At 44.5% G+C, this 13,338-nt stretch overlaps 1 protein-coding gene across 5 annotated transcripts in view; it reads left to right on the top strand.

The window, feature by feature from the left end:
• Nucleotides 1–346: 346 nt before the first annotated feature.
• lrp8 (low density lipoprotein receptor-related protein 8, apolipoprotein e receptor) overlaps nucleotides 347–13,338 on the top strand; it is a gene marked incomplete at its 3' end in the record, with an annotated part of 215,155 nt that continues 202,163 nt past the window's right edge. For all 5 annotated transcript variants that reach the window (XM_084065761.1, XM_084065760.1, XM_084065758.1 and 2 more), the window contains exons 1-2: nucleotides 347–455; nucleotides 1,762–1,887. In XM_084065761.1, the coding sequence (XP_083921887.1) occupies nucleotides 389–455; nucleotides 1,762–1,887 (193 nt within the window). In that variant the 5' untranslated portion in view covers nucleotides 347–388. The remainder of the gene's footprint in view (nucleotides 456–1,761; nucleotides 1,888–13,338) is intronic.

Genomic DNA, 13,338 nt, shown 5'->3' with positions numbered 1-13,338 from the left:
CCTCCCTTTCTCTCTCTGTCTTCTCTCTCTACCTCTACCTCTACCTCTCTACCTCTCTTTCCCCGCCCCCCCCCCCCCCCCCCCCCCTCTCTCTCTCTCTCTCTCTCTCTCTCTCTCTCTCTCTCTCTCTCTCTCTCTCTCTCTCTCTCTCTCTCTCTCTCCCTCACAGTGGTTTCACTACTACATTGCCAGAGGCACAATCCCGCCCATAAGCGCGTCACTGATTCAAACAGCAGCCGAGGCACACAGACAGAACAGGGATAACAGAACACAGCCAGCGCACCGACTCGCTCTAAGAGACAGACGGGCTTTGGAGAAACGCGTTACCCGGCGGCTGCGTTCAATTATTATTTCATGAACACGCTATCAACACCCACAGGATCTAAAGATGTGGACAGGAGTCGGAAAGCTAATGTTGCTCAATTTGCTGCTAATAGAGCTTAATACCGCAAAAGGTAAGACACTTGTCTCTTTACGAGTAGACATTAATCAGTGAGGTGGAGGATTGTTGTGCGTTGCATCACGAAGATGAGGAAACGTAATAGCGAAGACAAATGTATCCATTTGTTTGTCATTAATAGCTTCAGCATTGTGCCAATAGGTTACAGTTACACACGGAACCACAGCTCTCACCTCGACCGCTACTTTGTATCGGAGTCGGACAATGGGTCCTATATTGACATAGTAATGGAAATACGCGTAAACCATTTATGGCCAACGTGCATGAATTGCGGACATGAAGGTTGATTGATCAGCCTTATCATTAATAAGTGCTTGTAGATATTGTTGTAGTACAGAGTGTTGGGTCATTTTTATTCTGGTACATTTTCCACAAAAATGATTCAGAGTGCTGGAGTCCCAGCCATCGAGAGCCTCTGCATGCTGTAAACATTGGAACACTGGAGGTGTTACTATTATTGACACGTTCAAGACAAAGCATGTCAAAATGCAGTGGTGTTAAGTAACTAAGTACATTTACTCAAGCACAGTACTTAAGTACAATTTTGAGGTATTTTGTTTTACTTTGCTGGAGTATTTCCAATGTTCTGTACTTTTACTTCTACTCCACTAGGCAAATATTGTAGGCTACTTTTACTCCACTACTATATTTACAAAACTACATACATTTCGGCCATTTGAAAATAGCAGATCTACAAGCTCACAATGTGTCTGATGCAACACATTGTGGTCTTGTAGATCTGCTATTTTCAAAATATGCGTATACTGTACATGTTATATTGAAAACTTGTGAAATGGGACATTCTGCATAACGAGTACTTTTACTTTTGTACTTTAACTCTATTTTGATACCAGCACTTTTACTTGTAAAGTATTTGTACATTTCAGAATTGATACTTTTACTTAAGTAAAAACATGTGAGTACTTTTTCCACCACTGCTATTGACACATTCAAAGACAAAAGCATGTCACAATGTAACAAGAGTGATTTTGTTTGATTGCCACCTAGAATATTTTCTATATTTAATTGTTAATAATAGCCCTTAGAATATACATAACACATAGCCATGTTTTACACATCATTTACACTGAACATGCTGCATGCAACAATCCTGTATGTTTAAGTTCGTGTAACTTAATGTTGCATAGGCCTATAGTAGTATACATATACGTCTAAAGTAATCGTATGCACATGTACATGATGTACATGTACACCATTAATAATCGGTTGTTGACGCTATACTTGCTATACTTGGCCTAAAATATGGCTATTAAATTAATTTGTACTTTTCCATTACCCAGGGACCCATACGGAATCGCAGTGTGAAACAGGTCAGTTTCAGTGCAAGAACGGACGGTGCATCCCGAGCCTGTGGAGATGCGACGACGACGAGGATTGCTCTGATAACAGCGACGAGGAGAACTGTCGTAAGTAAAGTAGCCTAGAAACCATCTGTCACAACGACAGATATCATATCATCACTTTGATCACCACCACGGAACCAGGGACAGACAGACACTGATCTAGGATCAGTAGTCAGGTCACATGGCTAGAAGAATGTCCACTAATTGTACATAAGCTGTCACTATGCATCCGTGTTCATGGCTTCTGTTTCTCTTTAGCTGCCTGCAGTGCTGACAATGACACCTTTGTTACTGTTGTATAATGTTAATGGTTTGTTGTTGGTTAATTTTGACTAATTTTCCAATTAGGCCATGTTGCCTTATGATGTTTTCAACATCTCATGGCCTAGAGGGAATTCATGAATGCCTTCTTTGTATTCTGAAATAAGCTTATTGAATTGTGGGGCTGTGAATTTCACGGTGGTACTGTTGCATAAACTGGTGAATGTACTGTAGGTCTGCTGTGGGTTGTGTTTGTTGTTGGTATTTAGTTGTGTTGATCTGCCCCTTTGTTCATAAAGTTGATCCTGCTTGGTGTGAGTTTAGCCATGTGTCTTTCTGTCTGTGAATTAGTCTGTGGGGTGGGGATATCATAGTGCCGGCAGAATAATTCCATTTAGTCTCCATGTAGGCAAAAGACCAGTATTTCATCTGGATTGCTTCTGAATCAATTTGATCCACTTAATTGCATGGGAATATGAACAACCACCACAAGCAATGATCACGTATGCATTTGTCATGGTGCTAATTGCATGAATGGTTTTATTAGCAGGCAATTGATTAGGCACCATTGTACGCTGTGAAATACCCGGTGTTCGTTTAACCCTGACAGTGGAACCAAATGGACCCGTGGTTCCATTTGTACACTGACAGAGTTAAATGAACACAGAGTATTTCACTGTGTGGGCACCAGTGTGCTAAACCCACATTGCTTCCAGCTTCCTCTCTCACCACAGAGTCAGTCCCATGGGTATCTAGGAAGGTCCCTGGGTGGCTTTCCGTGACATTTACAAGGTTGTCTCATTGACTTGCCAGGCAGATTGGGTTATTGGACATTTAGTAGCGATACTTGATGGGAGCGCAAGTGGTTTCTAATGAGCTGTTAATCCCTGTGTAGAAAATAATTCACTGTATAAATGTAGCCTTTCCGGCCTGATGGACGAGGGGAGTTTAGTGTCTGTTTTGTAAACAGAATTGTAATCCTGCACTTTCACCTTGAGGCGGCTGCACTTTCACCTTGAGACGGCCACCTGACAGTGTGATTTTTAACTAGACTTTTAGTTTTGTCAGATATACTCTACTCTCCATTCTCGTTCCCTGACTAGAAGAACTGTGAGTGGTTTATGGTCTCCTGTTGGGTTCTTCTTGACTTTTGCACACATACTGTACCTCAGCCTGTCTCTCCCCTTCTCTCTCAAATCTCAGTTTTCTCTATCGTGCCCTCTTGTTCACCCCATCATGCAATAACTTTTCTTTCTTGTGCTCCCTACGACTGTACTTTTCCCCTGGCTCTCCCAGCAACTGTTCCTTCCTTTGGCACTCTCTCCCTTTTCTCTCTGCCTTTCTAAGTTTCTCTCTCTCAATCCCCATCTCTCTCCATAAATACTTTCACATTCTTAACCGCTTTCAACCTGGCGTCCCTATTTTGGGCATGTCACCATATAGGCTGCTATTTTTGTTGTTGTTGAAAATAGCAATAATATCATAAACGAGCTGGCCAGTGTGGACAATCGAGATGACTGGAGACGCCGATGCACGTCTCGTCTGAGGATGACGTAGAGAGAAAAATAACAGGTCTACAAGCTCACAACGCATCACATTGTTGCTTGCAGATCGTCTGTTTTCAATATTTTTGTACGACACATATAAAAACAGGGTTAAGTGTCTTCAGCCTTCAGCCTGTGCTGTGAAGTTGGGTAGGTTGTTTTATATAAGGCTGCCTCCCAGGGATCTCCTTTATGCCAGGCATTGTGGCCACCACTAGAAGAAGAAAAAAACGACCCGTGTGCACTCTGGCAGAGCGAGTGCCAAGGAGGCTGTGCCCACTCTTCTTACGCCCACAAAGGCCATCAGCTGACAGGTTGGTTGGATGGAGATAACTCCAACAGCGTGACTCCTCCTGGTTGTCGGAGCGATGCCCACCGCGTTGGCAGCGCGCCAGCCCTTGGAGGCAGATGCCAGCACTGCCACCATGCCCCCCTACCCTACCCCACCACATACTCTTCACTGCATTACCAGCAGAGCTCAACAGGAGGGGGTGGAGAGAGAAATGAGCCGGATTTTCGTTGAGAGGAACAGGATGGTGTGTAGAGCAGCGATGGTGATGAGAGGAGTGGGACGGGGGTGGAGAAAGGGGGGGGGGAGTGCAATGAAATGAAAATGCCTCGAAGCTGGAGGAGGTGATGGTGGGAGGGAGGAAGACGAGTCTCAGTGTGAGAGTTATGAAGAAGTGCCAGTCAAGGGATTGGGTGGAGAATTGTAACGAGATGAGGAGGGGAGATGATATTAGACCAGGCGGTGGGGAGGACCGTACTTCAATAACCCAAATCGTTGCTGTGAAAGACAACACAATGCAATGCAACTCATATAAATGCAGTGCACTGAAAGGCGCAACTCACTGCACAATGCGCACACACCTGGAATCTACACAGTGTAGCTTGACACAACCCCACGTGAACAAACAAACCAATGTGACACGTCAGTGATTTATTTCAAATGATTGTTGACTGCTCTCACTCTGTCATACTTTATCGCTTTGTATGAAATCCACAACTCCATTCAGCTGTACCACACACACACACACACACACACACACACACACACACACACACACACACACACACACACACACACACACACACACAAGGATTACCCCTGTAGTGTCCTCCGTTCAGCAGCAGTATTAAGTCTTGGTAGATTGGGTCGTCTTTTATGCCTTGTCTCTTCCTCCTCCTCTCCTCCTTCACTCCTCCTCCTCCTCTTTCTGCGTTCATTCACAACGAGCCTCGGGGGGGATTCCACGCCTGTTGCCCAGGGAGACAAGCGGAGTGGGGGTACATCAGCTGGCGCGTGCGTGTGTAGAGAACACAGAGGACACCTGATTTATATTTAGTTTCGTGCTGTTGTCACACATCGAAAATAGCCATTCTACAAGCTCACAACGCGCCGCGAGCTTGTAGATTGGCTATTTCCGATGCACGACACCATGTGCAACCAAGTACAAACCAGGCATTCCGTATGCAGATATACGACACACACCTCGCATGTGCGTGAGGCAACACTACAGTACAGTACACTTCTGCATGTCCGCCGCTGACCTATTTCTCCAATTGATCGCAGAAATAAAATAAACAAGGAAGGCTGTATCATTTTTTCCAGTGCATCTGAGTGGATTTAATGATTCCTAATCCATAGTGCACAATCAGCTCATATCTGAACCTCATCTGTATCTTGTTACTGTGAAATTCTTCTTCCCCTACTTTACGTGTGTGTGTGTGTGTGTGCGTCAGCAGGACAATGACACTTAAGCAGTTCTTAGAAAGAGAGCGTCTCCTCTGCAGTCTGACAACAACATCCTATAGAGGACACATCACAACACATTTCACGGCCCCTGCTCCATCTGTGTGTCTCAAGCTATAGCTAGCTAACGTCTCTTGAACACACACACACACACACACACACACACACACACACACACACACACACACACACACACACACACACACACACACACACACACACACACAGACCACTGTAATGAGAGGAGGCAGGGAGGCGCTCCAGGCATTGTACTGATAGGCTCACAGAAACACGTTATGGTCACCTGCTCACACACACACACACACACACACACACACACACACACACACACACACACACACACACACACACACACACACACACACACTTTTAAGTTGCACATCCGGGGTCAGGCTTGTAATGGGAGCCCGGGGTCATGGAGGTCCAGCGCCTTAATCAATCTCTCACACACACACACACACACACACACACACACACACACACACACACACACACACACACACACACACACCACGCTTAAACAAGCAGTTGCTGTTAGGATCCTGTGGCACCACTCACATAGATTAAAATTAAGTGCGTGCGCGCGCACACACACTCGCACAAACCTGCTCCGAGGGTCAGAGCTGACACAGGTCCTCTGTGTACTTTGCAGTGTAAACATCCTGCTGATACAGAGGTTTTGACTTATGTGGCAGAGTGTGAGAGAGATGGAGAAATGAAATGCACATGGTTTCTGTGAAGGTATGTTTTACGCTCTGCTCCTCCTGTTTCCCACAACACACAAGCACTATCATACTCAGACACACAACCGTATGTATGTGTGTGTACAGCAGGTGCACTTGGTTAGTGTGCCTCTTAGGGCTGGGGAATGTATCAATATTATATTGATATTGTGATATGAGACTAGATATAGTAGACTGGGATTTTGGATATTACATTCATATTATGGTGATATGGCGTAAGGGTTGTCTTATTTTATATTCATTCTCGCTAAAATTTTGCAAAAATAGCTGACCTACAAGCTCACAACATGTTGAAATTTGACACGTTGTGATTTTGTAGATCTATTATTTTAGAAATGTGATACGATATTATCGTCACACTGCACAAAGCAAGTGAGGTGTGTATGTACTGTATGTGTAAACACAAGGATTTTTGTCCTTGTGAGCCCGTGCCACACGATTAGCTAAATTAAACAAATAAACAAAGTGTGCCTCACAGGGAGCATGCTAACCTCACAGGTGATGTGTGCCAGGAAGCTGTATCATGTTGTACTAGCTAACAATAGTTAGCTGTTGTGGGCTGAATAGATGCAAGGCGGAGGGTGTTAGGTTTAGCGCAAAGCAACGGTGTGGTAATTTTAGCTGAGGTCAGTTCTAGCCACAGGCTCAATCACACACTCACTCGCTTCCTGCCTCCCACTCTCCCTCTTTTTCTATCTCTCCATCTGCCCCCCCCTCCCCCCCACCCCCAACACACACACTCTCCTGTTTGGTGTCTCACGCACTTTGTCTGTCTCCTGTCATCGTTGTTTCTTATTCCCATTCTTGTCTTTCGTTGTACATTTTTGTCATCAATCTTTTGCTATGTCACTATCAGCCTCCCTGGCTTTAGATTTGTCTCCCCCACACACCCCCCCCCCCAAACACCTGCATCTGCACCCTCTCTCTATCTCTCACTCTCACACTCTCACTCACTCACTACTCTCTCCCTCTGTGCCACCTGGACGATTTGGAGCAATGTCCTTGTATTGACATCATGGAGTGGGTTTTGCAGTAGGCTGCAACTGTGCTGTGTGTGCGCGCGAGTGAGTGTGTTTGTGCGTGTGTGTGCGTGTGGGGGGTGGGGAGACAGAGATGGAGAGGCACTGTCCATCTGCATACTTCTAATCCAATTAGAGTGTGTCAGACAGTTGGTGAGACTGCACAGTGAGGTGTGTGTGTGTGTGTGTGTGTGTGTGTGTGTGTGTGTGTGTGTGTGTGTGTGTGTGTGTGTGTGTGTGTGTGTGTGTGTGTGTGTGTGTGTGTGTGTGTGTGTGTGTGTGTGTGTGTGTGTGTGTGTGTGTGTGTGTGTGTGTGTGTGAGTGAGAGTGAATCTGTACATCTGCCTGACAACTCAGGATAAGATCATTTCTTTGTTTGCGGATCACCTTTCTACATTTCAACATGTAGAAAACAAATTTCAATCTCTCTCGGTCTCTATTTGTCTCTCTGTCCCTTCGCACCCTCATAAAAGGCTTACAAACACAACAACAAAATCATAAAGACAGAACCCACCGGCTGAGTCAGAGAATAGAGAGAGAGAGACTGAGAGAACAAGAGGTTTCAGGGCCTTTAGCAACGCGTGTTTTTAAGGAGCAGAGGGTGTGAAGCTGCTCTCTTTCACCTGTGTAGTAATGAGTTTGACCCAACAACACCAAGAGCAGACGGTTTGTTTGATGCTGGTCCGAAACACAGTCAGTACAGAATAAGAACTGTGTGGATATTATTCTTCTGCTGATAAAGACAAGAGAGAGACCATAATGTTTGTTCCCTTGTGTCCCATATAGTCCCTTTCCCACTGGACAAAACGCCCACTAACCGGCCCTCCGGATTTTGTCTGTAGTGGGCAAGGGTACTATCGGTTCGATTCATTCCTGGGACTAATGACTGTGCAGTGGCCACAGCCTTTTCCAGTGCAGTGCTATGACGTGTGTTGAAGTTCCGGATGTTGCGTGTAAAGTACAGTAACAACAGCCTACGGTGACTTTGAGCTTTGTACACTATTGTACAAGATGCAACATGCTATCTTTTTCGCTGGCCTCCATGCTGATTTGTCAGGAAACACAGGCAGGCAAGCCATGACGTCAAATGTGACACACCAGAAAAAACAGAAAGGCGTGCTTGTCTAGTTTTCTGGAAGTGGTAAAGGAGTCAATCACCTATTTGTTGCCGATTTGTCTCTGTTTGTTCTGTCTTGCTGTGTTTTTCTTGGACAATATCCCATCGTCTGTCCGCACTGATTCATTTGTATTGTGCTTTCTTTCTTGTCTTTATCCCTCCTCTTGATTCTCCTCTTGGTCTCTCCATCCCCTATGATGAAAGGCGGTGCGGAGGAGTATTAGGTCTGTCGTCTCTGGAGATTACCTGGTTTTGTTTACTGGTCATGGAGGCTCTGTGTCCCGATGTCACCACTCTGCTGCAAAGTCACTTATTGTTCAAAGTCAAACTCTGACAACATTTACAATCCCATTTCCCCAGAGTGTATGTGTGTGTACGTGTGCGTACGTGTTTGTGCAAAAGCAGCCCTGGGTGTTTGCCCTCGCAGGCAAGCGTTTGTCTTTGAGCGTGTTTGCCTGTGTGTTTGTGTGCACCTACCTCTGTGTGGATCTGTGAGTCCCTTTTTTGAGCTTGTGTTGTTGTTGCGTTTCGTCGTACTTTTATCCCCCCCTTCTATGTCTGACTGGGTATCGTAGCATTAATCCCCTGCCAAGATTAGCCGAGCATCTTCATGTGCCTCCATATTCTCTGTAATCCTGTTTTTCACCCCGTGCTCTCTCGCTCCGTAGGCGCGGGGGAGTGGGGGGCACAAGACGACGACTAAGCACCTTGATGAATAAAACATGGATGCTAATACCTGTCGCCTGGGCTGACATGGAGATATAACCCTCAAGTCTTCGCGCGTGTCAAAAAGTTTGGGCGTAAAGTTTCTGGCGCAGAAGTCGTAAAGTCCCGGGAGAAAGACATTTTACTTCCAGCTGACTCGTTCTCTCGTTGATTGCACTCTCTTCTACAGTATCTATACATTTGTCTCCTCGCCAATTTAGCTTCATTCTGTTATTGTCTCTCTTTGCAGTTCTCTCTTATTTCTATAGTAAGTTCTACTTATCTGTGTGAGCTGTGACAGATAGCTGCGGCTTTTTGTTCATTTTTCTATCCAACTCTGCCATGTCTCGTCGTCTCTCTTGTCTTGTCACATCAAGCAGGTAGTTTCTCCATTGACCGTGATGGCGAGGCAGAAAACTTGGTGATAAGTTCGCCCCAAAGTTAGAGTAGTTAAAGCTAGATAAAAATATCACTGTCACGACACCCAGATACTGTAGGACTTTGTGTATATTTGTGTTTGTGTGGCTGTGTGTGTATCGCTTCATTCGCTTGTGTGTGTACTGTGCATGCATTGTCAGAAGGGTGAAAGTAGGTTTTCCTTGCCGAGGGAGAGCAGACAGAGAAGAGAGAGAGCCTTTGAAGGTGCTTCTATCTTTATTCAGATCTCATCCTTGGAGGTCTGCACTGCCAGTGAGTGAATGGTTTTACTGATACAGACTGGAAATAGCTAGTTTTAAGGCTAAAATGCACCCTTTGCAAAGGATGGACCCAGAAGAGCAGAAGATGAAATCTGTCTAAAATGTGAGCATCAAAACGTATCTCTGTCCTCATCAGAGAACTGCCTTTTTCATGTGTGCTTTTTTTATGATATTAGTGACATTGAGAGAAAGAGATGGGATGACATGCAGCAAAGAGCATTGGGTTCGATTTCACCCTGGGCCAGCTGTGGGAAAGATGTGGTATATGCGGTCTCATGTGGTTTGCCTCACAGAACTGCTTCTTGATATGTTTTAGTTCCTCCATTTGTTGTTGCATTAATTTCTCTCTTGTGTTTGTTTTAAACTCATTTTGTTTTTTGTTTTAAAGCCCTTTTTCTTTATTGTGCCCTTCCTGTTGCCCTCTTTCCCGCTCTCATTCTTTTACTCTCTCTGTTTTCCGTCTCTCTTTCTCCTCTCTGCCCTTCAATCACACCCCTGTTTTGCATGAAGTCTTTTATGTACGTTGCACAGTGTACTTACTATCTCCCTCATACACTCCCACACTGGCTCCTAAGCTTCGTAGCGGTTCCTTTACCTTGAGGGATTTTCACTTGTCATCCATTGCGGGGACGCAAAAATGCCCAGAAAATAAAAAGATTTACTGTTTGCTGCTCTTTGACAATGTCTCACCCGGTTACATTTATCAGAGAAGGAGTGATGTGACACGCACGCACGCACGCACGCACGCACGCACGCACGCACGCACGCACGCACGCACGCACGCACGCACGCACGCACACACGCACACACGCACACACGCACACACGCACACACACACACACACACACACACTCCTAAACACAAAAGTGAACACGTTGATACAGTACATTTGTTTGTCACATAGTGTGCTAGTCAGTATGCCAACAGAAGAGGACGTAGAGAGAGAGACACACACACACACACACACACACACACACAAACACACACACACACACACACACACACACACACACACACACACACACACACACACACACACACACACACACAATGTTACAGCACATTATCCTCCTCTCCTGAATACACCCCCAGAAGTTTTGCTAAAGAAAAATAGAGCCTTATTTCCTTCTTTCAAACAGGCTCATACAATATGTACTCAGGAAATGATTTGAAGTGTGTTGAAGTGCTTTGCAGTTGCTAGAGCTGTATCCAGACTCTCATTAGAGTCATTGATGCACCTACTGTACTGCAGCTTTTCTTGCAGACTGGAAGTTAATTTTGAAGGAGTCATGCCATGCATACTCAAGACGGGGGAGAGTGGAAGAAAATGTGTAGAGAGACATGATTCTGTTTGACAGTAACGCAGGAGAGAGAGAGACTAGGTCCCCATGAGGATGTTTTTCATCAGATTAGATCTCTCCTCTCCTCTCCTCGTGCCTCAATTTGATCCCTTGTGAAGGTCCCCGGCTCTTCTGTATTCTCCTTCTGTTTCCGGCGGTCTGTTGTCCATGTGTTTATCCTTTTTAGGACTCTCCCTCTCTCTGCCCCCACCCCGACTTCTTTATGTGTCATCGGAAGCAGTGCTTGAATGTTTGGAAGCAGGGTGACACCTTCTCAATGGGCCCTTAGAGGCCCCCTGACACACACACACACACACACACACACACACACACACACACACACACACACACACACACACACACACACACACACACACACACACACACACACACACACACACACACACACACACACACACACACACACTCTCTCTCTCTCACTATCGGCATCACCGCAAACACAATGAGATTCATTGAGAACATGCAGTATGTTTGTGTGGATGGGAGTCCACACAAACTTTTTATTTATCTGCAATTATGCAGCTGCTGTGTCCCTATTTTGGGCATGCCATAATAAGCAAGTGTGTTATTATTATTACTAGTCAATCCACAAACTCACAATGCGTCGCAACACGACGTGACCTTGTCACAACACGCAAAATAGACAGATTATATGTATTTATTTTTTTCTTGTGTGCTTGCTCATTATAAAGTGAAATGTTATTTTCATGTTGAAGTTTTATATACTTTATGTGTCAAATTTATTTGTGTTTATTTTTGTTTGTTTAAGTAAAATGTTCTCAAATAGAAACTGTACTTCTAAGTACTTCTTACACAAGCACTTACACAAAATATTGGTCAAAACATTGGTGGACTAGGACTAGATCAAATTGGGCTCTGCATTCGACCCAAAAATCTGGCATCGGTCAGGCTCTAGAACCATCCACGTTATTGTGTTACGCAAATCTGCAGGCCTGTAAAAAATCACCTGGATTTTTTATTGCTGACATACACATTTTACATTGCCGTGCCTGTACATTACAGATGTGTGTTAGTATGTTGTTTCCATAGCGAATGGTACAGTGTGACTTGAAGTTGTGGCCTATTTAATGTTGTTGATGTTCCTGTGTGTTTATGCTGGGGAGTATAGTCTGAGGTTGATTACGATTTAATTAAGCATTTTACACTGTGCCTTAAGGCCAACTTGGGAGCTACGCTGTCAATGTTTGTGATGCTTCGCTTACTTAATACTTAATGACTGGATTGGGGTCATGATTTGAGAAAAATAAATCCATAAGATGCTGCTTGCGATTAGGAGTGCATGTTTTTTAGGATGGTGTCTTAACTGTTTTTCCTTGACACCTGTGGTGTCTTAATTCCTGTATTGGTTGAGAACTGCATGGCATTGCTGCTGCCAATTCCAGAAGAAGATCTAAAGTACTAATCCTTTCGTTTCTGAGACTATAGAGCACCGAAGTCTGACGTAATTTACGTATCCTACCTGGGTCACGTTTCCCGCCCCCCATTCTGAATTCCTATAGACGTGTTTAATATCGCGACATATAAGAATTGTGTTCCAAAAATAAACAAATGAGCCCGGCGGCTTGACTCATATGTGTATGAAGCATCAACTGGTGGTGAGAAATCGCTGTTACCACCATTTTTTTTGCCAGAAACAGACTGTATCAAATATGAGTGACTTATCGTAAACGACACAGAGCCACCTCCCTGACAATAGCGTCGGGACAATTTGTTTATTTTTAAACCACAATTCTTATATGTGACCAGATACAGTGGTTTGAGACCCAACGGGCCATTGTAATTTTCAGCTTTTTACATGTTATGAAAGTACAGAATTTAAGCTTTCATATGATGTATCATTCATTGAAATTTTGAAAATAGTTGAAGAAGATATGATCATTTGAAACTTGCTGAACCAGAAACCCCAAAACATAGAAAAACACCTCGGGGGCCCAGAAAATGGGTGTGAAAATGGGAGTGACATAGTACTTAACTCCACCCCTAACCACACCCCTAACCACTCCCCCACTAGCTGTACTGTCAACTGAGACGATTCTAAGATGACCCAATGTTATTTTCCATAGAGAAAAACTTCCGTGACCCAGGGGATGAGCGAGTGACGTCAGGACTTCGGTACTCTATAATAGTCCAGCATTTAATTGGCCCCAAGACACAGAATGTAGCCCAAAAAATGAAACCCAAGAGAACCATAATGGCATGTTGAGTAATGAGTAGTGATGATGTACAGGTACTGTAATAGAAAGCCTTGTCAATGAGTGATGACGGCACCTG

Source organism: Gymnoscopelus microlampas (genome assembly GCF_963454915.1).
Source record: "Gymnoscopelus microlampas genome assembly, chromosome: 9".
NCBI classification, from domain to species: Eukaryota; Metazoa; Chordata; class Actinopteri; order Myctophiformes; family Myctophidae; genus Gymnoscopelus; species Gymnoscopelus microlampas.
The sequence above is the reverse complement of the archived record's forward strand: the minus strand, read 5'-3'. Positions and strand labels throughout refer to the sequence as shown.